The sequence below is a fragment of the Gobius niger genome (genome assembly GCF_951799975.1).
Source record: "Gobius niger genome assembly, chromosome: 14".
NCBI classification, from domain to species: Eukaryota; Metazoa; Chordata; class Actinopteri; order Gobiiformes; family Gobiidae; genus Gobius; species Gobius niger.
In genome coordinates this window covers 10721415-10748632 of record NC_136865.1, presented here as the reverse complement: position 1 = coordinate 10748632, position 27218 = coordinate 10721415, and the positions used below count along the sequence as shown (strand labels likewise).

Here is a 27218-nt window from a genome sequence, read left to right as displayed (position 1 = left end):
TCGGGATGTTTCTGGTATGTCGTTTTGTTTAATTTTGGCACTTTGCTCAACTCAGCTACCAACTAGCTCACCATTGTGTCTAAAAACAACACATTCAGATCATATAGTTTACATCCAGTCTACGGCTAAATGATACTCCCTTGGCCGCAAGTCTGGTCCTGAGCTGACTTGCTGCCGCGGGGCCTTTGTAGGGGGGGATAGGCACTTCCTCTTACTCCCTTAAATTTTGGGACACCCTACCCCCTCGTGGGAACGCGCAAAATCTATGGGAAGGGCTCAAAACTAGGGCTCTGGTTTGAATTGGTACAGGGGTTGTATCTACCTGGATGATTGAGATTGAATTCAACCAGAGTTTGGCAATTTTTGCCATACTCCATACTTGGAGTATGTCATCACCCAATCTACTGTACCATCTGATGGGGCTCAGCCGCTTTGGCCGTTGAAGAAGAGAATTGGGTGATTCTCGAAACGTTGGGCAATTATGTATAAAAATGTCCAGTTAAATTAAACCTTTTGTATACATTATCTCGCATACTTTTACAAACCAGCAGTCGTCATGTTAAGACAAATTGTCAACCATTGTGTGAATAGTATTATTACACAAATATATATGAAGGAATTCAGTTGCTTTTAGAAAGTATGTAAGATGAACCAGTCTGAGGTAGAATAGAACAAGGTTTTGATCCCATTGAAGTGCCACAGCCTCCCAATGATCAACTTTTTACCGATAAATAACACCTAGTGTGTTCCTATAATTGTCAATCACTGCTGCCCCGCCCATGTTGGTCCGTGGGGTGGCCTGGTTAATGAAGCTGCTTCTAGGAATCCTGGTCAAATACCTTTAAGACCGAGTGGGCGCTTTATGCCCTAACAATCTGAGCCAGTGGCCTTCTCTGCAATTAAATCAACAGGAAGACGTGATGAGGCTGTGGGGGCACTGTAAAGGCCAGCCATGGAAAACAGAGGTAACCAAAGGCATTGTCCAAAACACTGCGAATGCTACAGTATTATCACTTCATTATTATTATGGAATGTGCTGGGAATCTCAGAAATCTTGACTGATTGAAAACACAATCCAGAGCTCTATACCTTGAGAGATGATTGCTAGAGAGGAACGAGTAACAAGACTGTGATTGGCTTCGGCAAGTGGCAGTCTCGCAAGTCGAACGCGATGGTTTCAGAAAAAACGCTGATTGCTGATGGGCAAACCCCACATTTACGGCGCCCCATGTAACTGTAAGTCGTCTGAAACTGCCGAGGATCCATTTGCACAGAAATAGCGGGATTTGATGAAATGTCTGCCCTCCTCAGTCCTCTCCCTGATGGATCCATGCAGGCAGCAGCTCCGCCTAGAGCAGGAGCACAATAAACAAATTCCCCTGAGGCTCCCGGGAGAACACATACCGGCACAAATGTCACTGACGTATAGGAAACAACGTGAGGGGCCGAGAAACCGTATGGTAATGAGGGAGCAATCCACTGAAGGAGCAGCAAGTCTGAGGCGCCGCTGCCGAGCCCTGTGGAGGCTGTGCGATATTGAAATGTGCACAGGAAGCAGCACACACATGAGAATAAAACCAATTCACAGCCCAAACACATAGACTATACAGTACAAGACTCTTAATGTTTTGAATATTTCAGACCGCAGTGTTATCCCTATAGAGCAGGGCTGCAAGCTGACTTTTAAGGTGACGAAGGAAACTCCATTTTGTTTTTGAGCAGGAGGCATCATAACATAGCTGGAACTTCTCCTCCTTTATAGACATTAAATGTGATATAGACTTAATTGTCTGTGTAGGGAATTCTCATCTTTCAACCATTGCCTCGTGGGGATTCTGTCAGGGGTAGTGCCCATCTCCAGACCCTCTCCAGATCTTGAGCCCGATCTTGGTCAGGAATACAGAATTGTCCCGTGTTTAGCTGTAAAACTACGTGTCCCGTTTTGAATCAATACGAGATGCTATTTGTTCTATATTTTTGTCACAGATCATTGTACTGATACACTGTAAATATGTGACTCAGGCTCAAAGGCTCAAAACGCTTTTTATTTGATGAAAATCGCCCAAACGTCTGAGAATGCCTGCACTCTAATGCCCAAAACATCAGAAATGTAAAGTTCAGAAATCCTGTTAAGTTTTACAGCTCTGTGTGAGAGTGAGACCAGGAGCAGGGGTGCAATGCTTAAATTTCAAACTGGGACTTGATTTGGATACGGGGGCAGAAAACGCATGAGGACAAATGAACAGGACGAACTGATATAAATGTAGTAATAAATAAAGTAATGAGTAAATAAATCATCTGTTCGGCCACTTATAGCAAGATTACTTTATATCCTGGAGTTAATGAAATAGCTACAGAAGTAATTGCAGCATTATTAAATGTACACATTAAAAACAGCCCAGAGTTTGTTTAAAACCTCATATAAACAAAATGAGCAAATGAGACCTCAAACCTCCCGCAAGAGGACCCTCTGACTAATCTTGCACTGCAAGATGAATTCACATGAGAGTTGTACTTTCACAATCTCCCAAAAGTGCATCTTGAGAGACTCCAATCTCCAACAGGACCAGTCCTGTGGTGGTTCTGCCGCAATTAAGCGAGTTTTACAAAACAACAACAACACTTTTATGGATACTAATTAACAGCACAGCGACAACTGAAAAACACAAGGTGCTGCTACATTCTTACAAACAACTTTTTTTTAAATGAGATGTTTAATTGCATTAGTGATTTGTTTAGTTGCAGTTTGACACTGAGATTGTATTTGGTTAAAATGAGATTCACTTGATCCAGTCAGATTGACATAACAGTGCCAATAACATTAGCATTGATATCAATCGATCGCTCCGGCTTGAATCGAATCCAAAAAATATTTTGTTTTGAAAAATGTCAAGTGTTTTTGTGAGGATGTAGCAGCAGAACTTATGGGTTTTGCCGAGTCATTTCTATGTAATAAGTATCTATTTGGCACAAAAAGTCCATCCTCTTCCCAAACGAAGTAGCCTTTCTATATTGATATTACACTAATGAAATAAGCACTATAATCTAAAAAATGACTTTTGCCATGTCACCCCCAACATAAAAGTGCATCAACTATTTGTATTTTCAAACGTATGCCTTCATTCATGGCGTGGTTTGACTTTTTTCTGTGGTGCCACAGAAAGTGTCTCTTTCTGATGTTAAAATGTGGCAACTAGTCAGGACTAGGGCTGGGTACCGTTAAATGAAAGCAGGTACCAATAAAAAAAGTGTTATCTTAAGATCTAAGTTTTGATGCTGTTGGTCCAGCATTAAAGGGAGTGACTTGTTTCAGCTCAAATATTATTTATTTTTTATTTACCAATTTGTGCTCAATTCTTTTTCCATTGTTTGTTTGTTTTTTTATCCTATTTTTACCCCAATTTTTTCTTGTTTTCCAATCTTTTTCGGCCCCATTTTTTTACCCAATTTATCCGCATTCTTTTTCTTATTTTATTTTTGCCACAATTTCTCCAAATTTTCCTCCATGTCCTGACATTGGAGATGAACCCGATATTGTACATTTGCAGATCTTTCACACATCCTTGCTCTGTTTTCTGGTTCTACATTCAAATATTTTAGAATAGGTATTGAAAAAAGTATCGTTCAGGTATCGGTATCGAAAACCAAGTATCGTTAAAGTATTGGTATATATAAAATATACAAAATTAAATTATTTAAAATAGAATGTAATTGTATTTTTAGGACTGACTCTGAAGAAGCCCACCTTAGACGACGCAGGAAGAAAAGTCGACCTCGAAACAAAGCAAAACGAACCTGAGGACCTTCTCGCTGTGACGCGTGAGCGCGAGCCGCTCAGCATTGATCTTAGTTACCACATCTCCCCCGTGATCTATTTGAAAGCCGCGACTTTGGCAGCGCTGTTGTCATCGGATTAAAAATATCACAGGCCCATTACCACTCTGTCACTTGATTATTCTTTCAAAGGCAGGACGGGGCCCCACCTTTTGCCGGGCAAACTACAAATCACTTATGACTCAGCCCCGCTCTTCATCAGATAGTCACAGCAGCAGCTCCTCAATCTTGTGTTTTTTCACCTGAGTAATTTCCCTGATAAAGCTCCACGAGAGACGCGAAACAAAGGTGACTCATGCTCCCGGCAACCTCCCAGCAACGCCGCCATATTTTATTCAACAGCTCGTTTTCAAAGTCTGGACAGTGTGCACATCTGTCTGCCACTGTAAACTTCTGCCTGGGTGTACTATATATATTTTGGCTGAAGATCGACGTTTGTTGTCCCTTTGGATCGATGATACAAAGCACAAATTATTGAAGTGACTGACGTTTTTTTTATATAACGAGAAGGCCTCATTATGTACCTAAAAATAAAACACGTTCCCACCTTCCCATATTGCCCATTCTCCACAGTGGTACTATCTTGTTATTTGTGTCTTTGGGATATAAAAACAAATTTGCCCAATATCATACGGCGACTGCTTTCGCTGCGGTTAATTGCGACATTATGTCATCACATGCCCCATAGGCATCTTCGTCTAATGGCCAGTTAGGTTATTCCCTCTCATAACCTCACAGCGGCCCCAAAATAACTGCACCTTTGTCAAATTAGGACACAAACATAACCCTATTAACGTCTCCCCACGGGGCGGACAACAAATGGAAGTAAATACAAAAAAGAAAAAAAGACTAGAGCTGCGCGTGGATCAAATTGAAATGAAATCGCAATTTTAACGGCTGCAGTCGGCCCAGTCACAGAGAGACCGCGGGTATTTAAAAACCTGTCCTACTACTGTGTGTTTCAGTTGTTCATGTTTTACTACATCCTGGTATGTCTTTTCCTGCCTCTCCTACGATATAAGAAATTGCATCTACATCGATTGAATAAAGATAGGATGTAGTATGCGTCAGGTTGCACAGTGCGCGGTGGAAAGCTAAATTCAAATTTGTTTTATGTGCTCGTAATTGCGTTACATTGTGTGTGTGTGTGTGTAGTGTGTGTGTGTGTGTGTGTGTGTGTGTGTCGCACGGGCCTCTCCACTGTTGATTCCGCCGGGTTTACGGCCAAACTCATTACCTTCTTAAATGGCATTTGGCGGAGAGCGAGGGAGAGAGCGAGGGAGAGAGCGAGGGAGAGCTGAAGAACAGACCTGATACTCAAAACTTGGGAGTTGTCTTTCCAATAAAAGGTCCGAGAGGATATTGATGGGCCTTCGATAGTGTAAAGGCCAGTAATTAGTGCGGTTGGAAACAGGCTTATAGTCCGTCTTGAGCTGCGGCCCGGGGACGTATAGATTTCGGATGGGTCGCGGCGAGCAACAGCGCAGGCTGGATATTTACCGGTTGTGGACGGTAATGATGCGCTGGATCTCACAGTGACACGAGATGCTTTGTTTGTCAATGGGATTGTGTCAACTTTCGATGCTGTAGTAACTAAGCATCGGCAAGCAACAAGCAACAGACCATTTGAAATAAATAACATTGTCGACCAATAACATCTTGTCAGATTTTACGGTGATGTGTAGTGCCATAATCTAGGATGCCATGGTGGCGCTATACCCATATACTATAGTCCGATTTTAGTCAGGATTTGCCTGATGTGGTTCCATTTTAGCCTTGTTTTGAAGGGATTTTGGTGACAAATTGCTTGCGATTTTGGTATGAATTTAATGAAACATACTGTGTTGAAATAGTTTAGTAAAATATTGGGTATAGCTTTAGATTAAGGTGTGCTCATTAAGTATTATCAAGCATTAGTAATCCTTTTAGGGTTATGGTAAGGGTTAAGGTTAGGGTTATTTATTAATTATATTAATAAATAAGTTATTAGTATATTGACAGATAAAAGTATAAGTGTGTTAATACTATACAAGCATATTATTAAGGCTTATTAATACCTTATTAATACTTAATGAGCACACCTTAAAGGAACTGATCACCGTTTTTACATACTGAGATATGTTCTTACCTGAGCTTAGACGAGTTGATGTGTACCTGTCTGGTCTTTGTGCGTGTCCTCAGCCACACAAAACGACTAAAGATGTTGCTAGCACTTGGCCTCTCCCAATGTATTCCTATAGCTCCAAACGAGGGTGAAGTTGGAAGCTACCATGCTCTTCCACTGGCACGCACAAAGACCAGACAGGTACGTGTCAACTCGTCTAAGCTCAGGTAAGAACATATCTCAGTATGGAAAAACAGTGGCCTGTTCCTTTAATATAAAGCATTACCAATATTGCAATGACATTGTTATCGAAATACTCACCACAGTTATCAAACATCTCACTTTTTCTCATTTTGTGCAGCTCTCCATCTTTCCTCTATTTGGTACACAGCACAAATGAGCCTGTTTGCGGATTTGAATTCACTTACATCCATATTGTGTTGGACTGTGGAAAGGCTATTTGGGTCCCCATGGGAAATGGATGAATGTCGGCGGTTAAACATCAAGGCACATGGCTTTATAGAATATTAACATATCTGTGCTCAGGCCAAATCCTGCTCCTCAGAGAGTCCCAGGTGCCAGTCCACAGAGCTGGGCCTCGGCTAATGAAGCTGATGACCAGCATCTGGAAACAGCCACTGAGGGCTGCTTAGCAACACTGTGCTCTCACAACTCTATCCTGCAGAAAGAGCCTCCGCTTGGCCCTGCGTGTTACACCTCTATGTGCGCCACATTTGGCCAGCCAAGAAGCCAAATGTTTTCTTCTGTTACACAGAGCAGTTGGAGACGTCTACAAGCTTCCGTCGTTAAAACAAACATGGCGGCTCGTGCGTGTATGAAGAAATGTTGCAGACAGGGCACATAATAATCACAGACAGAGAAACAACACAGTTCCTCTGATGAATCAACAAGTGAAGCTCTGGACACACATCAGAGTGAGAGAATAAATCTGTGCAGGGCTCATTGCGTCAGTTCAGCTTTTTTGGTCACATGAGCCGTCAGTAAACACAGAGAGCACACATGCTAAAATAAACCTGTGTTTGTACAAGCAGTTCATCCGGCAGCACATTAGCCCTGGAACTTTCCCTTTAGTTGCGGATCCTTTGCAGAATTAGAAAAAAAAAGATTTAAAAAAAGGGGAGTTAAAGTTTTCATTACTATCGCTCCCTCTGAATATTTAAAAGCACTTTTCTATCAATAATTCCTCTTATTACATCAGCGTGTTTCTCTTTATCGCCCGTCTGCTGATAATCCAACATCACCGTCGTCCCACGGTCTCTCCCTCCGTCTCTCTTACGCAACATTGCCTTTGTGCTGCGTTCTCTGGAGTACAACAGTAGTATCAGCTTCTACTTATGCTTTTCAAAGTGCAGTGGGCCTCGCAGTCCCACCAACGCTGACCCCCCCCCCCCACACACACACACACACACACACACCCGCACATACACACATGTACACCCCCCCCACCGGCTCCACGCATTAGTCGAGTGGATATGTAAGGCTATGTGGGAGGGCATTATGCGGAGAAAAAACAGGACTGTAATAGAGCAGAACCGAGCTGGCCGCAGGTAGTGGAGATGGTCGGCCTCACACCTACTGTAGTGTGAGATGATGGGGGCCTCACTGACTAACGCGCCGGGGGGGGTTCAGCGGGAAATGACGTGAATTCCGAATGTATGAATAAAACAAAAGGAGAAAATAAAAACAGTCCGAATCGCTCGTCTTCAGTTTCCGAAAATGAGTAGCCTGTTGTTATTGCAGGGCAGACAATGGGGAGCGCATCAGTCAGGAGCGTAAGCCAATGAGCCGGCCCCCGTCATAAGAGTCTGATTGGTTTTTGAGCAACGCAATAATAGAAAATGGAAAATGATGCAGTATGACCGCAGCAGGAGCTTGGTTCGCATTGCCGGCAGTCAGTCAGACCTGTTCCCGGTGCGTGTTGGTCTCCGCCAGGGCTGCCCTTTGTCACCGGTTCTGTTCTTTACTTTTATGGACAGAATTTCTAGGCGCAGCCAAGGGCCGGAGGGTGTCCGGTTTGGGAGCCTCGGAGTCTTATCTCTGCTGTTTGCAGATGATGTTGTTCTGATGGCTTCAACGAACCAGGACCTTCAGCGCGCTCTGGGGCGGTTTGCAGCCGAGTGTGTAGCGGCCGGGATGAGGATCAGCACCTCCAAATCCGAGGCCATGGTTCTCCCCCGGAAACAGGTGGCTTCCCCTCTACAGGTCGGTGGGGAGTCCTTACCTCAAGTGGAGGAGTTCAAGTATCTCGGGACCGAAAGGACAAGATCTCGAATACAAGCGGCCGAAATGAGTTTCCTTCGCAGGGTGGCTGGGCGCACCCTCCGAGATCGGGGGAGGAGCTCAGTTACCCGGGAGGAGCTCGGAGTAGAGTCGCTGCTCCTTCACGTCGAAAGGAGCCAGCTGAGGTGGCTCGGGCATCTGTTCCGGATGCCTCCTGGTCGCCTCCCGCGGGAGGTGTTCCAAGCATGTCCTAGTGGGTCAAGGCCTCGTGGAAGACCCAGGACACGGTGGTGGGACTATGTCTCCGAGCTGGCCTGGGGTCGCCTCGGGGTCCCCCCAGAACAGCTGGAGGAGGTGTGTGTGGATCGGGAAGTCTGGGCATCTCTGCTGAGACTGCTGCCCCCGCGACCCGGCCCCGGATAAAGCGGAAGAAAATGGATGGATGGATGGATGGATGGAAAATGATGCAGAATGTATCAACGCCATGGTCATCCCAACATGGCTGCTCTTTGTTTTCAAATGTGCCTTTTTTTTTTCTTGCTTCCACATCTACCAAATAGGCCACTCTCCCATGATTCTTAGCACAAAAAGCCAGCGCAGTTCTCATAGATCTACAGTTTTGTTTTTTTTTGCCAGGAGGAAAAGTTAATGGTGCAGAAAAACTGAAAATAGATAATCATCGGAGCAAGATTTGACTTTTGTAGCTGCCCCCAGCCGAACACAAGCTGTTTGCAAAACATCGCGATCAATGGGGGAAATGGTTGTTTACCGAGGAGCAGCCACTAATCAAACAGGCAATATGAGCAGATCAGAGGTCACCACAAAAAGGGATCTAGAAGTAAGCCACATTATCTTCAAATAAGGAAATTTGAGTCCCCTGATTTGAGTCACTGATTTTAGGGCATTTTTTACTCTTTTTCTTCAGTTCAGCTTTACCCAAATCTAAAAGCTTCTTGACTGGAGCTTACATATGGGCCGGAATAACGCCTCATTTGAAAGCTGAGACCGACAAAACCAATGGCCGCTGGCTGCTCGGCTTTGTGACGACGACACTAGGGGCCGCCATTTCTGTAGTGCCTCCATATAGCCTCTAGTCTCCCATTGGAATGCATTGCACTTTAGACACGTTAAAAACAACTTTAAAGCCTGGTTTCTAATTTTTCTAAACTTTCTACTGTAGATATTCCTCCTAAGATAACGCTGGGTTAGTTACAATTAAAGAAACAGGCTGGTTTTCGTAGGAACTGTTAGCATTGGAGCTGCGCGGCTATGACCGAACTACACGTCACGCAAGGGCCGAGTACAGTGAAGATCCCGCCCTTATGCCCTTTTTAGGAACATGCTTCGTCAGAGCTGGGGAGGGGAGTCTGTAAATCCGCCATGATTCCCCCCTCGAATGTGGTCATTGTGAACGGGGAGGAATGAGGAGTGACGGCCTAGTATTAATATGTATGAACAAAGCTAAATCTAAATCTGAAAGGAATCGTTTTCCTCGCTTTGTTTCCGCGTTGTCGTCACTTTTCTTCCACGTTCTTTTTCCATCTCATTTTTGCCACGTTTCTGTTGCACTTTCATCGCTTTTGTTGTCAAATTTTTGCTGCGTCTTTGCTGAGTTTTTGTCACTTTTTTGTGGCTTTTGTTCCTTTTTTGTTGTTCTTTTGTGGCTTTTTTTGCGTCACTGTTTTTGTCGCACTTTCATCGGTTCATTTTGACGTTTTTTTTTTGTACTTCATGACAGGTTGTATATTCCATACTGGTAAAAGTCAGGCTAGTTATTACGACTTTATTCCTTTTAATCTCTACTTCAAACTCGGTCCACTTTGCCCGGCCCACCGGCTCTTTAAAGATGCAGGCCCTGCACGGCGTCCTAACATATTAGATTAATTTCTGTAAAATTCATAAGCTAAGAGCAGTGGACGTTCCGTTTGCTATTTCGGTCGTCATATACCAGCATAAATGTTCCATGTGGGACATTAAAGTTTGGGGACTTTGCAGAGTTCTGGGGAGTGACTTGAGTGCTATTGAAGGGCATGTTTTGTTTGGCGACAGAGTTTGGCGTGCTTTTGTCAGATGCTGGAACACGCCGAGACCTAATGGCTGTAATTACTGCTGCTGTGAGGTGAGCGCCATCTGAGATTACACTGGCAGCGGGTCCTGCGCTCGGAGCCAGACGGAGAGAGGTGAAGATGTGGCGCTTTTATTAAGTGCAGGAGTTAAGCACCCAAATGGCAGCGCATCAGGAACCTGTCCCACATAGCATTCCACATTTACGCTCATTAGAGAGAATGCAATTTAGCAGTTAAAGCTAAATTCACCTGTTTATCATGCGATTTTGCTTGTTGAGCACAAACTCTTTACAAAGAAATGTGATCCAGCAAGTGACGTGGCATTTTTTTTGCTGTGCTTTTAGTGTTTTTATATTGGTTTTATCTTTGCAGTGCATTTTTAACTTTATTTATAGTTTTTAAGAACTTGCCATTGTCACATGCTTTTACCACATGACTTTACCCCAATCCCCGGAGGCGACAATCTACACACCTGTGTCTGGCGGGAAAGGAAAAACAAACAAAAGGGAGCACGGGGTCAACAAGAGAAAGCAGGACGCACACAGGAGCAGGAGCAGAAGGCCGCGACGCACCACCAAGAAGTTGGAGGGCAGGACGGCACACGACCACGAGTACGCTGAGATCGCAAGTGCTACGAGGCGACATACACGCAGGGGCAGAGGAGGACTCTGCCTTCGGTGTGAGCACCCTTTGGGAACATAGTAGCACTTGTCGGATAAAGCTAGACGGAGAATACCATTGGTTTAAAACATTTGACTGCCGCTAGTTGTTTCTGCGTAGGTGTCTGAGCGTGCGGAAGACGGGAGCCGGGAGAGATCGAGACTGAGTGAAGGAGTGTTGTGACGTTGAACACACGCAGGGGCAGAGGAGGACTCTACCTTGTGTGTTAGTATTGTAGCGACATTCCACCAGCGCAGCCTAAGGCCTTATTGTCTCGGACCCCTGTGCTGGCGTTTGCTTTGCATTTTCAGGTGACCCGGTGCGTGTGACCAGAGGACCCACTCCCTGGACTAAGAGGGAGTAGGAGGACCTGCAAGCACGCGCACTTTACTGTGGATGGTGCCCTTTTTATTGCAGTTTTATCTTTTTTTTAGCCCACCTTGTTTTAAATGGACTTTTAGCATAACGTTTTTATTTGTGGGCATTTTTACTCTGTTTTTAATCATCCTGTAATAAATTTTAGTTTAAGCTGCCAACTCTTGTCCTCCTTGGTGTACAGTGTGCTCTCATCCGGTCATTCACCCCTTTCTTTACAATAGTTACTTTTCTGGTTTAAATTCATTCCACTTCACACACCTCCATAGCCCCCCCTCTTACATATAGTGGCGTTGTCGGCAGGATCTGGGTCTCGAGCACACTTGTTTGCCAAGGAGGAAGTAGCCATGATGATGCCGATGTATCCTGGTGCCCCCTGGCTCCCCAAATTTAAAGGGCCAGGGGACGAGTTAAAACTTGGTGACTGGAAAGAGCAAATGGAAGGGTTGTTGGGGTCTCAAGAGCTAACTGAGCCTAGAAAGGTTTCTATTGTGTTGGGAGCGTTAGCCGGTGAAGCTAAGCGTCAAATAAGTGTCCTAGAGGATGATGAAAAAGACACGTTTCGTAAAATCTTTAGGTATCTTGGCTCCCTCTATGGTGACCAAACCCCGACATCTGTCGTTAGGTCACAATTTTTTTGTTGCGCTCAAAAGCCGGGTGAAACTGTCCAGTCTTTTGTTTTACGTCTCCGTGAGTTGCATTGCTACAGCGGCATGACGACCCCCCCTTACAGTAACACAGTCCAAATAACCTGCCTTAATAAACAGAAAAAAGCTCAAATACATTACATGAGAAAGACTGTCTCTAAAGAAAAGCATTCATGAAGGATATTTGCTTAACCATCATCAGGAAACCAGCTTTGTGACCAAGCCATGGCACAAATGAACCAAAGTTAAACTTGCCAGCCCATGTCCTTACATCCACTCGACCTTGATGACCGCCACAGAACACTTTAACACATCAAAGTCTCCCCTCCCCGTCTCCATTTTCTATCTCAGTGGAGGCCAGCCTGTCTGCTGCTGCACTTCAGACGGATACCACCTGGCCCGGGACCCCCGCACCAGCGCACCTCTCCTCCCCCCCACCCCCTGTCCCCTCGTCTGGGGACCGGAGCCTGCCTGGATCCTGGATGAACTCCGCAGAGCTGTAGAATGTTGAAGTCGAACAGCGCGGCTGCACCACCATTTCACCGACAAACTGAGGAGATGATATTATCTGTTCAGAAGATGATGACGCACAGGACATGAGCTACTGGGGTTTGGGCTGAATCGATGGCTCGGTGCAGAGAAATATTGAGCAGACAGAATATATTCTTCCTGTTGGAACTAGAGTCACAAAAAACATTATCAGGGTACGGGCGGATAGGGTGAAAAGTCCTTTTCCGTAACAAAGAACACAAACAACACATTGATTTGGAAATGGAAAAGAGAGTGTATTATACTTTTTGAAGGTGTTTGGTTATAATTTAAAACACATCTTTATCACTATGGTTTGGAAATGCAGTATTATTTTAAAATAGCTAAAACAAAATATCCATTGGTTTCACTTCCTGGTAACAATTCTCTCCTCTTGCTCCCCTTTGCTGTACAGCTGTTTCAATAAAGAAAGAGAAAAGACCGGCAGTCTAGTGTGGCTGTAGTAAAGCTATGGTGAGTGTTTTTACTCTTACTAGCTTCGCAAGAAAAGCATATCCTGACTACGTGGGACCTCAGGAGGAGCTTTCTCTGAGCTGCTGCTGCGGTGCTAAGAATAGCCACTGGTGAAGATTTAGAGATCACTCAAAGATACCCTAGTGTTCGAAAAAACAACTCCAGGTAGGTTTTTGACGAGAGAACAACACTGTAACATAAGCAACGTACGTATTTTTGTGTGTGTCTAACCGGATACAGATTCAGTTTGAGATTTTGTAATATACAAATAACCATAAAATGAAATCAGACAAAAATATGTGTCTAACTTATCGTTTTCCCACCATTGCGGACAATAATGACAAAGTAGCCGATATGTGTTGAAACGTGGATCATCTGCCCCTACTCCTGCTGATGATGTGGTACTTCCATTAATCTGACTTCATTTTATTCAATCAACCTTACATTATTTACCTGTTAAGAACTTAATTCACAGACAAAGCTACAGAGCACTCACACAGTTACGCACATCCACCACACCAGGCGTGAAAGATCGGATGAATATGCCTTAGAGAGGAGCTTTTTTTATTGACCCTTGTATGACCTCGTGCTTATATCTTGAAACAGACTGCTGGATGAAGGCAGATATAATAAATAAAGTGCACTGTAAAGGCGCAAAATGACGTTTGTTCGCGTCATTAGGCTCTGGTGCCAAAGTCTTATCTTCAGACGTGTCAAACGCCGATAGCTGTTTTTGTCACCATTAATAATTTAGATAGAAACATTTTTAATCCCAGATCTGACTCACTCACAGCAGCGCGCAGAAAATATGACTTTACGCTTTCTTTCCTTTTTTTTAGTTTTTTTTTTACTCGCACTCCTACAGCATGTGTTTTACTTGCACTTGTGGAACTACGGGTATGTGTCTTGCCAAAGGGCACGTCAACAGCAGAAGCCCCAGAGCACTGGCTGACATTTACCGAGCTGCGGGGGGTGCAGACACTTTATTTAAAGCGCAGATTCTCACCTAGCGGATTGGGTTCAAAATCTGGGAGAAATAAATCATTTTCTCACATGAAATGTCTAAATATTGTATGCTCCAGGAAGGTGTACCTACATGTTTTCATTCATTCATTTATGTATGTTGTAGCTTAGTGGCTATAGCACTTCTGCATGAAGAGTTAGTGTCCTGGGCAGAGCGGGTCCTGTCTATGTAAATAGTAAATAATTATACAGTCAGACAAACTTTTTTTCCCCTTGTATTTAATAGGGATGCACCGATACCAGCATCGGGTATCAGGCCGATGCCACATGCTTGTACTCATACTCGTACTCATTCATCAGGTCCCGATACCAGAAACCAACGCCACTTGCCATGTGGCTGGTGCTCCTACAGGGGGTAGGTGGGGGTTTGGTGTAAATACAATATTTACATAGAGCCGACTTTATTACAGATGACACTCCCTAAATCAGAGTCTGTGCTGGATTTAACCAGAGCGAAATGTTGTTAGTGCTGCAGCGTGGAGTCTGCAGTGTTTACAAGATACAGGCTAATGTTGCTAAACCAGCCGCTAACTCGCGGCTAACAGCTCTGGCGATTCTTACGCCGTTTTATGCCCAGGGGCAACGATCTCAATACTATTCTTAAATAAAAATAGATAAATGAATAAAGCACAAGCACTGAGGAGCTTTTGGACATGGGCTGTTCTGTCTGTGATGGACAGTGCAATAAAAAATTAAAATAATATTGAATGAAATTCTGTTCTGATACAACTTCTCTTAAAAGTGTAGACTACTTTACTAAAGTAAATGTAAATGAGTAAATTAACTAATTCCTAACCAATCTGCTGTGAAAAAGTTGGTCCATTCATTTCAAAAAGTGTGTGAAAGAAAATGCCTTGTACTCGTATCAGTATTCCAAATCGACAAGTACTTAAGTCAAAGTATTCATACTCGCATCATTTTTAGAAAAAGTGGTATCGCTGCCTGCCTATCATTTAAACTTATTATCTATTTATTTAATGTAAATATTCTTTGTCGGATTTCACTCTCCTGTCTGTTCTGTCCCGTTCTATTCAAATTGCTGCCGTGTATTTTTAGACAAGACTAGAATAACTCGTGAAATGGCGCCTTATTAAGCATCTGCTGTGCCAAACTGCTCTCCCATAAGAACACAGTTTCTTATCCAAATCTCCAATCTCCAGACTGCGGTTATCGCATGCGGCACTGTGCACCAAATTCACTTCTCTCCGTGCCTTAAGCCCCGCCTGAGCAGAGTAGAAAATTAAAAATTCTAGTGTATCCGATTAGAGAGTAGAGTAGTAAAGAGTGGATTATCATTTCAGTCCCAAAACAAAAAGAGATTGATATCGTTTTTCCTTTTCTCCAGTCGTCGTGCCTTTCGAGAGCCCCGCTGCCTTTGCCGTTGGAAGGATAAACTTCACCATTTCCCCAGTTGTGCACAGTTTTAGCCCAAGAGCAGCGTCACCCCCGCCCCCGGCTCCGCACAAACCTCCCACTGTGATTGTGAGCACCACGGGAGCACATTCTCATCGATCTGTGTAAGACATCCATCAAGCTCCCACCACGGCGCCAAAGCAAAGGGAAATCATCTACGGGCGACACAGTGCAGCTAAGGTGAACCGGTCCGATCATCTTTCAACAGGAGTGTGCTCCCACTAAATTTATATCGTAATATAAAAGAGAAATATAATGATTGGGTCTATTGATTTAAAGCTATTCTCTTTTTTTATTTTTTATAAAGAAGCTATTTCAAAAAGAACAATGAACAGGCATTTGTGATATGTGTTTGGTTGCCACACTTTTTGCGTTTTTTGAAGTATTGAAGCTGAAACGCCCATATATGGTCATGTTTGAAGCAGTTGAGGGGGAAAACAAAGAGAAGAAAAAATCTAAACTTTAAAACATTCTAATTACTCCAAAACTACTTTAATAAATGCTGAATTATGAATATAGTTATATATAGTTGGAGCAAAGTGGTTCAACAGCCCTTAAATACATGAACAACAGATAATGCTAATGCTTCATGTTAACATCATGCTACATGCTAACGCTAGCTATGACAGCTGTTTTTTTTTTCCGCTTCTATTGAACAACCTGTTGTGAAAAAACATCGGACCTATGGACCTGATTTGGACGCCACAGATGAAAGGGATATTATCAGCTTTTAACCACTTTTAAATGGTGGTTTTGTTTGGCGTGTTTTTGTTAGCGCTATGCTAAGGAACGCTTGTAGGCTATGCTACATTGGAGTTTGTCCGAGTCACCAAGCCAGAGCCTTTCCATGCAAAGATGATCTAGTCAAGCAATAGAGACGTTTCATCTGAATTTTTTGAGCATGTGACCCCCTAAAGTCTCCACAGTGATGTTCACGCTGTTGTGGAGCTGAGCGTAGCATTAGCTGCGATCAACGTCCTGACTCCGGTCAAGATCAGTAGATTATATGGGGACAGCCAGTGCTTAATTTGATCCCCCGTTTGGGGGAGCGCATTCCCCCAATTAAATTTCTTTCAGGGTAAAGGATCCGGGAAATATTGTGGAAGATCCGGCAAAAAATGTATCTGATATAATGGTGTCTAATGGGAGTGTTCCAGCAAATGTTTTGGCCTGTTCCCCCAATCCATCACATCAGACCAAAAGTGTTCCTGAAAATACTAATTTACAAATTAAGCACCGGGGACAGCCTTATGTTCCCCCATCAATAGAAATGGGGGAACATAGATGTATTAAGATTAGACACCAGCCCACTATCCTTAAAGGAACAGGCCACCATTTCTACATACTGATTTAATGCTCTTGCCTGCGCTTAGACAAGTTGATTCGTACCAGTCACGCAAAACGACCAAAGATGTTGTTAGCGTTTGGCCTCTCCCAATGTATTCCTATAGCTCCAAACAGGGTGAAGTTAGAAGCGACCAAGCTCTTCCACGGGCATGCACAAAGACCAGACAGGTTCACATTAACTTGTCTAAGCTCAGGTAAGAACATATCACAGTATGGAAAAACGGTGGCTTGTTCCTTTAAGGTTAGTGGCTAGGGCAGGGTCAGGGTTAAGCTGATTGATATATGTATGACGTTTCACTCTCATGACTTGTGATTTGTTGATGTACCAACTCACCTACAAAAAAACGTGCACCCGCATGGTTCTCACTATAAGAGCCTGAAGAAGCTTTTGAAGACAGAAGCGTAACATCCTCCATCAAACCAGTCCATTTGACAATATTTTAAAATCTATTGTGATAGGAAATTGCTGGAGCACTGAGAGCCTACAGTAACATATACTTACTCCTACTAATACTACTACAGTAACTTTGCCCTTGGAAGAACTTGTCTGAAAATGTGCTACCGATGTAAACTATAATATTTGAACACATACTATATACCCTCTATAGTTTACACAAAAATATCCCGTCAATAAAAAAAATACCCCAAAATATTACGCTTCCCTTTCTCCAGAACTGAACAAGGGCACGGGATGAAGTGGCGAGATGAGGGCCACGCATTCGCGAGACGTGAAAAGGAAGTGCAGCCGAGTGCCAGGCGGAGAGAGTTAATTTCCAGCTGAGATATGATCTGATCTGAGCACACAAATAAACTGTGAGAGCGGAATCACGCCACTTCAGCGCCGCGCCATTAATCACCGATAAAACTACATCAGGTGATAAAGCGCAGGTATCGGGAGGCAGCAGTCATTCCGCAGAGACTCCCGAGCCTGTTGCGCCGCCTCGTAATGTTTATGGACTTCAGCCCGGAGAGAAGGGAGCGGCTGCAAAATAGCACCTGTAAGAAAGGTTTATTTACCTCGAGACCAGCGCAGATTTGTACAGTATCTTGAATCAGGACCTCATTTCAGCTCCGGGAGTTAGACATTGAGTCTGATAAATGCATCGTTTGGCCCTTGTGTACTGCTGAAATCATCGTGCCAGTTGTTGCATTGCTGCGAATTGTGCCGTGTCTGTGGGAATGAGAATCGTCTGACGCATGTCCCATTTGCATTTGGGGATTTTTTGGCTAAATAAGGCTCATTTCTTCACTCAAACAAGGAGCAGCGAGTGCTTTTATGCAGATCTGTTTACATCACAATAATGACTTTTCTCCATTACATTCAACACGCCATAAATCATTGACTAACCCAGTTGCATTTGGGAGAAGTAATGAGTAAGTCTAACTGGGATTTCGGTCATAAGAAGCAAATAACCTCCAGTGTAGACAGACAGTGGAGGCAGGGTGGTTGAGTGTCTTGCCCGAGAACACAACTATAGTATTTAGTCTTCTATAAAGTATTAAGTCCAATCCATCGCAGGTTGTAGGGATCACAGAACTCCATGAACATCCGTATTTTAGATCATCTTCCGGAGCAATAGTCATAAAAGCCAATTGAGCGTATGGGTGAGTGGTTCTGCATAATGAGCCGTGCAAAAACGATCTGCAATTATATTTGCAGTCCATGCAGATCCAGCTTGTGCTGCCCTGCGCCTGACGGGTTGGAGAGCATCTTTCCGGGTCATGTTAAATATTCATGGCAAAACACAGAGACTTCTATTCTCACCGACGGGCGATGTGCGAAACAAATATCAAGGGCAAAATAATCAAATGATGGTGAACTAAATGTGAGTTTTGCAGGGATGAAAGTTCACGTTGAAACAAAAGCTCCATAATTTCCTTGTTCTTAATGATCGTCGCTTTGTAAATGTGGATTCCAATACGCAGAGGCCCTCATAGCTTCAACACCGCTTGGTATATTTACTCTTACTTATAGACTTTCACATTTTGAAACCGCTCGTCATCTAGATCTACGTAATTGTGCACAAATCACTTTATTGACTTCCTCTTAAAACTCTTAAATGCTGTGTCCTTGAAGATTTACATAATCCATGGTGACTAAAGACGTCCGCGGTGTTTCAGACTTTAATGCCAGCAGTGGATTTTCGATGACTCAGCAGGTGCATCGACCGACCGCTCTCGTCGCCATGACCACATCAGCCCTTCTTTTTGGCAGTCGGTCACCCTCTCGATGGGCTCGGTTTTCAAATGAAACAGAGACACCTGTCGGAGCAACCACGGCCCAAAAGACAATGGGAATTTCAATCACTGACTTGGAATGAAGCGCTCCTTCGTCGGGTCATGCAAAACCCTCTGGCGAATTGTTCTTCCACTGCCTCGTCGCATGCGGATCCTCATGGTTGGAGCGACTTGGCAACACCGGCCGCTGTGTCGCGCGAAGGGGAAAACGGCGACTTTACTCCAATCATCCAAATCTCTGAAGTAATCGCGGGTAAATGTCCTTAAATTACCTACAACCCGAGAGACCAAACCACCCTGAACCGCTGCCAGGCCATTCCGATTGAATTTGGCGACAAACATGCCCTTATTCAAGTCTCCTGACATCTTTTGGCTCCGTCACATCAGGCCAGACCGATTCATTTTCTTTTCTAAAGCGTCCATTCGTAGTTAACCATGAGGTAAAGGCAAAGAAGAAAAAAAAAACAAGAATTTATCTATTGAGAAAATGGTGACATGCTCAATACTAATGTTACCCGCCGTATGTGCTGACATTACGGAGATAACCCACTTCAGCCGACCTCAGATTGCACTTGCAGGCTCTCACAAATGTACAGCAATCATCGCACATCACTTCTCCAGGACTCTGCCGCAGAATGGTGGTAATGTCGGAGTTGGAGAGATGGAGAGTGACAGTGAATAGCCGGTAAAGTGGGGCTTTTTTTTTTTTTTACACAGGCTTAGTCAAGTATCGGCAGAATATGCAAATAGAAATGTGGAAAGCTGTGTTCAGTGTATGTGTATCTGTACTGTGCCGAAGAGTAGCTTGATATTTAGATTTTGTATTATTTTTCTGTGATTACAGCACAAAGTTGAACAGAAGCACAGCATTGTTTTTTTTTCTTCTTCTCTGATTTACATATGGCTGCCCTTTGGTTCTGTTCATTACCTTTATGGACAGAATTTCTAGGCGCAGCCGGGGGCCGGAGGGTTTGGGAAAATCAGGATCTCATCTGTGCTGTTTGCAGATGATGATGTTCTGTTGGCTTGCAGTGGAGTGTGAAGCGACGGATGAAACTTGCACCTACAGAGGCCATGGTTCTCCACTGGAAAAAAGGTGGCTTCCCCTCTACAGGTCGGTGGAGAGTCCTTGCCTCAAGTGGAGGAGTTCAAGTATCTCGGGGTCTTGTTCACGAGTGAGGGACGGATGGAGTGTGAGATCGACAGACGGATCAGTGCGGCGTCAGCAGTGATGCGTTCGCTGTATCGGACTGTTGTGGTGAAGAGGGGGCTGAGTCGGGGCAAAGCTCTCGATCTACCGATTGATATACGATCCCACCTTCACCTATGGGTGAGATTTGGGTAATGACGGAAAGGACAAGATCTAAGATACAGGCGGTGGAAATGAGTTTCCTTCGCAGGGTGGCTGGGCGCACCCTTCGAGATCGGGTGAGGAGCTCAGCTACCCAGGAGGAGCTCGGAGTAGAGCCGCTGCTCCTTCACGCCAAAAGGAGCCAGCTGAGGTGGCTAGGGCATCTGTTCTGGATGCCTCCTCGTCGTCTCCCTCCAGGCATGTCCTATTTGGAGGAGGCCTTGTGGAAGACCCAGGACTATGTCTCTGAGCTGGCCTGGTGTCGCCTTGGAGTCCCCCCAGAACAACTGGAGGAAGTCTGCGTGGATCAGGAAGTCTGGGCATCTATGCTCAGACTGCTGCCTCCACGACACGGCCCCGGATAAAGCGTGAGAAAATGTATGAATGTATGGATGGATCCTTCTTGGTTAAAGTCCATTCATCGCCTAAGGTACATGTGTAAGCCTGAGTCCACAGTTCAGCCATGCTTATGAAAAATAATTATTGTTTTTACTGCGTGGCGTCTGACCAAAAACTGCAATCATCAAACTTTCATTTCTCACTTCCAAAACAAACATGCAGCTGAAGCACAGTTTTATTCAACAATTTCAAACACCTTCTGGTTCTGAAGGTTATTATCAAAGGGAGTTTTTTTGAGTTTTTGTGGTGATTCTTCCTCATGAAAACGGTATTCCTGAGATCATAGTCTTTGGCCTTGTTTTAACTTTGTGACTTCCATCTGGGCTAGCCGTGGAACTTTCACCCTGCTGGATTTTGCCCGTTTTATATTCATGTGTTAACTGAAGTCATGATATCCAAGGTCAAAAGTATAACAAGCCTGAATAAAGCATAACTGACTCAATCATTTCAAGGGAGTCAAGTCCAAATATAACTCTTACCACCGTCATGGACACATTACGATCTATAAAGATAATCACGGCGGGAAATCACAGTGGCATTTTCAAGTATTAGCCTTATAACTGCATCACAAATGCCGCGCAGTGAGTTAAGTGGCGTTCTGTGTAATGGAACCAGTTAGTGGCACAATGGCACTCAAAGACTAGTGAGTCACCCGAGCAAAAACAGAACCAGGGACGCGCTTGTCTGGCTCACTGTGTGTGTGAGCCAGGTTGTGTTTTGGGTAAAATCGCGGCAAAAATGGCCATCAGGGTGGAAGGATTCATTTTTTTTAGCTAATGCTTTCAAGATCACATAGCAACCATGTTTAAAAAAGCAACAGGCATTTTATTTGAAAAAGAGGAAAATGCCGGCAGCCTGACAAAATCACTAAAGTTATTCTGGACAAGTTTTGCTTTAATGCTTTCATTTTCATTCTAATGCACTGGAAACTCAAGGTAATGGATTCAGGTTTTTAAAGTGGACATATCATGCATAATTGTGGCTTGTAAACATGCTTTTGGGTGCCCTTAGTCTCATCTGTTTGCAAGTTAAAATAATGCAAATATATGGTAAAGACTGTTAATGTAAAATGGACTGTGTTTGGGAGAAGCAATGATCAAAACATGAACGCTGCCTCCGACACAGCGAGGCTTCAATTAGCCCGTCACATGAGACCAGACCAGCCCCATTGCACCCAGCTGCTGAATTCATTTGCACATCATTTCTAAACCCAGGCATTTCCACTTGTTTTGGGGAATAAATTCTTCATTAAAAAGCAATTATGTTTTTGTCTGCTGTTTAATACAGCCTTGAAGTGCACCTCTCGCTGATTAAGTTTCATCTTTCTGGGGTGCGCTCGCTGCCGAGACTGGGGTAAAGTCCAAATGATTTGTGTACTGTAGTGTAGGTACTTCTAAAGCTGTGTTGAAATTGATTTCTGTGTATTAGAAGCAGAATCCAACCCTCTCACTGGAGCCGCAGTACGCGAGAGGAAGATCAGGTCAACCTCACCTCCCCTACACAGTGTTGGGCAAGTTACTTTAAAACTGTAATATATTCTGTATTAGTTGTTACAGCTATAAACAAAATATAAACAGAAAATAGTATTAATGCCACCGAGCAAAGCTGCACATCTTATACATCCGTGTCCGTTATTTGGGGGGAGTTTGGCTTTTTTTTTGGTCATACATTTAAATGCACTTGTGACTCGAGTTACTTGAATTGTAATAACAAATATATTCTGGCATTTTGTGCAAGTAATATGGTATATACCTTAGTTACTGAAAAAAGTATTACCGTATTTTCCAAACTATAAGTCGCACCAGCCAAAAAATGCATAATGAAGAAGAAAAAAACAGATATAAGTCGTACCAGCCTTGACAATTACCTGGGAATGGAGGCGCAACTGCGCTGTTGACAAGATATATAAGTCGCACCTGAGTATAAGTCGCACCCCAAGGCAAACTATGAAAAAAAGTGAGACTTATAGTCCGGAAAATATTTTAACACGTTACTTTTGTAATACGACACAAGTCAAAGGGAGACACCATCTGAAAAGAGGATCTAGAGCTTTGTGACAGGTGGTATATGAAGTGCCTTGTATTATTGGCCAAAGTTAATGAAATAGTGTTTAGGCCTAGTGGGCGGGGAGTTTGTGGGTTGCTTGGCCATGTTTACATCACTACAGGACAGAAACCTGTGACTACAAATGACCACGTCACATCCGTGTTTCCCAATTGGTTGTCTGCGATTCACTCAGCACTTGTTAACACTTTGCAATGCACTTATTTATGTTTTTTTTTTGGACTGTAGGACTCAAAAATCTGCAGGAAACCAAGCTGAAGAACGGCAAAGATTTGTGGAGGTTAGAAAGTCGCTGAAACTACAACACAAAGTTTCCCACTTTATCAGCTTTATCCTCGCCACGGGATATGGGATCACACAAAGAGGCGCACGGCGGAATCAAGTCGGGAGAAGGAAAGATTTAAATATGACGATTTTATTGGTGAGCAAGAAAGAGTTTGAAATTGGAACAGCGGGGAGCGCATCGAGGTGACAGATCTCACACTGTTAGCCCAAAGGTAAAATCTGACAATAGGTTTTTAATGGCAGACTTTGCTCATCCAATCACAGCGTGCAGATGTGGATGACTGAACAGTACAGTACACTAGCTTGAAGAGATAGTCATTGATTGATTGTCTGAAGGGGATTGAATCTATGTTGCAACTATTGTATTATGCTGTCCAATTTCAGGTCGTAGGTTCAAGATTTCAAATCATTTCTTTCTCTCTTTATTAAGTTATGCAAGTATTAACTCACTGATATCTGTGCTGTTCCTTTATTAATGTTGTGATACTTTGACAAAAGTCACTGGGAGATTGGATATCACATCTATCAATGCAAGCTTGTAGTATTTTTTTTACTTATAATATTTTAATCGTCAGTGAACTGCTACTGCTGCTACGTCTCCAATGTGTGTCACAACACTATAAACAAATATTTAAAATCTGTATCAAACAGTTGGGAGAACACCATTTTTAGGTAGATTATTGATGACAAAGGTCTAAAAGCTCTTTCATCAGTCAATCTTACCATTCTTCTCTAAAGCCTCTTTCCAAGTTGTGATTCAGCAAAAGTCATGTCCATGTTTTCAGGTATCTGTGCTTTCCTCCATGCTGTTGAGCCGTGAGATAAAATCACATTCTCCAGAGTGAGTCAAAAAAGAAACAACCACAAAAACAGGCCTTTTCTGCTTCATCTAAGACGCCCAGAAAAGTGTGCCGGACTGTTGGACAAGCTTTTGGACAAGAGGTATCTTGTATCGCCTGGAGACACGATACATACGGCAAAACAATGGCTTGATTTGATCCTATTTATCTCAATATAGAATCAAATCTATGAAGCATGAATAAAACATACTGATAAGTCTTAAAAACCTTAGGACAACAATCCAGAGTTTTAGAAGACGATCCACCAGCCCTAAATCACGACTACATCAGGGCTAAACCAAGTCTAACACTGGACTAAATAGTAACACGTTATGTCAAAAGCATGTCTCCATCTTGTCCTGATGCCGTGTCAGGGGAATGATCTGGAGTACAATATTGTGCGTTGCAGGACTACAGTGTGTGTGTGTGTGTGTGTGTGCGTGTGCGTGTGCATGTGTGTGTGTGTGTGTGTGTGTGTGTGTGTGTGTGTGTGTGTGTGTGTGTGTGTGTGTGTGTGTGTGTGTGTGTGTGTGTGTGTGTGTGATGTTGAGTGTTTTGGGCACGCCAGACCCACAGATGGTGCATTAGCTGCCACTGGTTCTTCTGCTCCAGTGACAGTTCCACACTTTCATAACAGTGTCCCTGGAGAGAGCGCACGCACACGCTTCCACTCCACAACATCACGATATAAATTGAAAGTTTAGCGGTTGTCTCTTTCAATGTTCCAAAATGGGGTTCTCTTTTGAAACCGGGTTATGTAATAGATAGATGGAGAGATTGTGGCGGCAAAGGCCTTTTTTTTGTAACATCCTCCTCTCCAAACTGTTCACTCTGCTAACACGTGATTCTTTTGCCCTTTTGGTTACAGCTCGAATTGATTTATCGTTTATAGACCCATTATGTTATAACTTAAAAACAAAAAAAGAGATAATCACTTTTTAACACTGTAAAAAGCATGTTGAAAGCGATACAGTATTTGAAGTGTGTGTTTTTGTTTCAGGATGTGATTGACAATTTTTTTTTTTAAATAATAATGCTAATTTCGCTACGTCCTAATCCTGTGTTCCTCAAAAATCACTTTGCATTGCTGCGTCACCGCCTCTTCTTCCAGGCCCATTTCTTTATCCAAACATGCATTATTCATACACACTTACCCAACGACTTATTTGTATTTTCACACGCTTGAGAATATGTGAAATTGCAATTTATGAAAAAGAACGAAGCCTACAATTTTGTCATACTTGTGACGCACAACATTCACGCAGCGAATGATGCAATTTGTCTCTTAAATGGGATCATCACAGAGCTGCTCCTTTTCCGAGGGGCTTTCAGGAAAAATGCAATAACAATTCAGTTCTATAATGCGGATTCCGAGCAGATATATGAATACAATTGATTAAGAAATAAACATGTACCCAGCTACTACACTGCACGACTGCAACAGCCGCGTGCGTAAAAGCCAAACGTGGAGAGAGAGTCAAAGTGTGACGTCAATCTGCGCTGTCCCTTCAGCACCACACACACACACACAGACCGGAACGTTTCTGGAGCTTACCTCAGCATCCAACAAGCCCTGCCCGGCCTTTGTGAGTCACAGACCCGCGTCCCTACCTCCACACCACACCACACCACACACCGATCCTCCGTGACGCACCGCAAACGGATTCACAAACAATCGTCTCTGAGCGTAACAATGCAGCCCACTGTGCGCTAAAATGGTCCTCCAATAGTGCCATATTCCTATTGTTCGGGTCGTGTGTGAGATACTGTAATAGCCTGCTCATAACACGCTCAGCCCACAGTGTTGGCTCCAACTCCCACTACGGAGCGGCAACGTGTTGCTGAGAAGTTTGCGCTAAACAGTCCGAGAGCAGCTTGTGTTGTTTGGAAAGCAGTCCGGCTACATTTGTGCAGAATACAATATCCGTGATGGAAAAGAGACAGTTTGAATTTTATTATGAGCTACTGGCTGACATTAAAAGTACAATGCATGCGCGAGGGTATGATGTAGCGCAACAAGTTAGGCTATACATTTCAGCGGTAAAGTATGGCTGACTCGTCTTACCTATTGTGGTGATGACTGTGATGGCAAAGTAAAAGGAGCCGGCAAACTTCCACTGTACCCCGGCGCGGTGCGGCTCAGCCTCCATGATGATGCTCTCCAGTTTGCGGTAGTCGTCCTCGCTGATGTTGTACTTGCCCTGGAGCCGCTTCTCCTCGGCTTCCAGCTGCTCCTTCTCGCGCATCTCGAAGTCCGACTCGAGCGCGTCAAACACGGCGGCTCCCACCAGCAGATAAGTGAACGTGCACACGATCAGGGACAAGGTGCGCACGTTTTGCCGCTTCATGGCCGACAGGAAGCGGCTTCCGAGGGGTTCATGTCCCCTCGGAGTCCCCGCGGAGCAGCAGCGCGTGTACGGAGGCTGACGTTGTCCCCACGCCTTGCCCTTCTTGTCGCGGTGCGCGGACAGACACAGGAGGCTGCTGGAGCGCCGCGGCCACGAGCCCTGCAGCCCGCAAACCCTGCGCAACACCCGGGCAAAGCAAGCCCTGCCAGAGCGCAGTGCCATCCACAGCCACCGCCGCGCGTAAAAGGAGAGGTTTCTTCAGACGGGCGCGTATCGAGGGTTCAGATCTGGCAAAAACATGCGTCCTGAGAGTTTGGTTCAGACAGGGACACGAAAAGGAGTTTTTCTGTGTATGTTCGGGTGTTTCTATTAGATCTTGGCAAAAGGCACTTTTTAGTGGGCTTGTTTTATTATAAATACTATTCCCAAGACCAAAATTAAAATGATATAAACTTTCGCACACTCAGTCCATTGTAAATGTTATTTAAAGTTGTATGTACATAAGGGAGCTGAGAAGACTTTGGGATGAGGCAAATAAAAATTAATTCTTAAGTCAAATTGTCTTAACTATAACGTTTAACACGAATAAGCCAAATATTGGAGGATGTGGAAATAGACACTGTAATAAAAAGCATTAAAAGCGTTAAGGTTCGAGTGTGTCCTGGTCTTCAAGACGCATGGCTCCTCAGCTCATGGCACTCTACCGCCACAACGTCTTCCAGTAAACACTGCACTTTGTGTCCTTAGGAGGCACGGTGCGTCCTCCACACATGTCCGCGAGCCTGTGTCAGAGCCTCATCGTGTGGTCCTGACTGGGGAACAACAGGTCCCAGGAGAAGATCAAGAGTTTAGGACCGACTCCAGCGCTCCGCGGGGCGCATCCAGGCGCGCCTCTCCCCAGTGTTTCCTCCTTTAATAACACAATAAATGAGAAAACACAGATTTGCCGCCGAGGAACTGAGGACTTGCCGAGGACTTGTTG

At 44.0% G+C, this 27218-nt stretch overlaps 1 protein-coding gene across 1 annotated transcript in view; it reads right to left on the bottom strand.

Moving 5' to 3' along the window:
* kcnk9 (potassium channel, subfamily K, member 9) overlaps nucleotides 1-26694 on the bottom strand; it is a 41243-nt gene extending 14549 nt beyond the window's left edge. Inside the window, exon 1 of the mRNA XM_079570604.1 lies at nucleotides 25954-26694. Within this exon, the coding sequence (XP_079426730.1) occupies nucleotides 25954-26458 (505 nt within the window). The 5' untranslated portion in view covers nucleotides 26459-26694. The remainder of the gene's footprint in view (nucleotides 1-25953) is intronic.
* Between the last annotated feature and the right edge of the window lie 524 nt (nucleotides 26695-27218).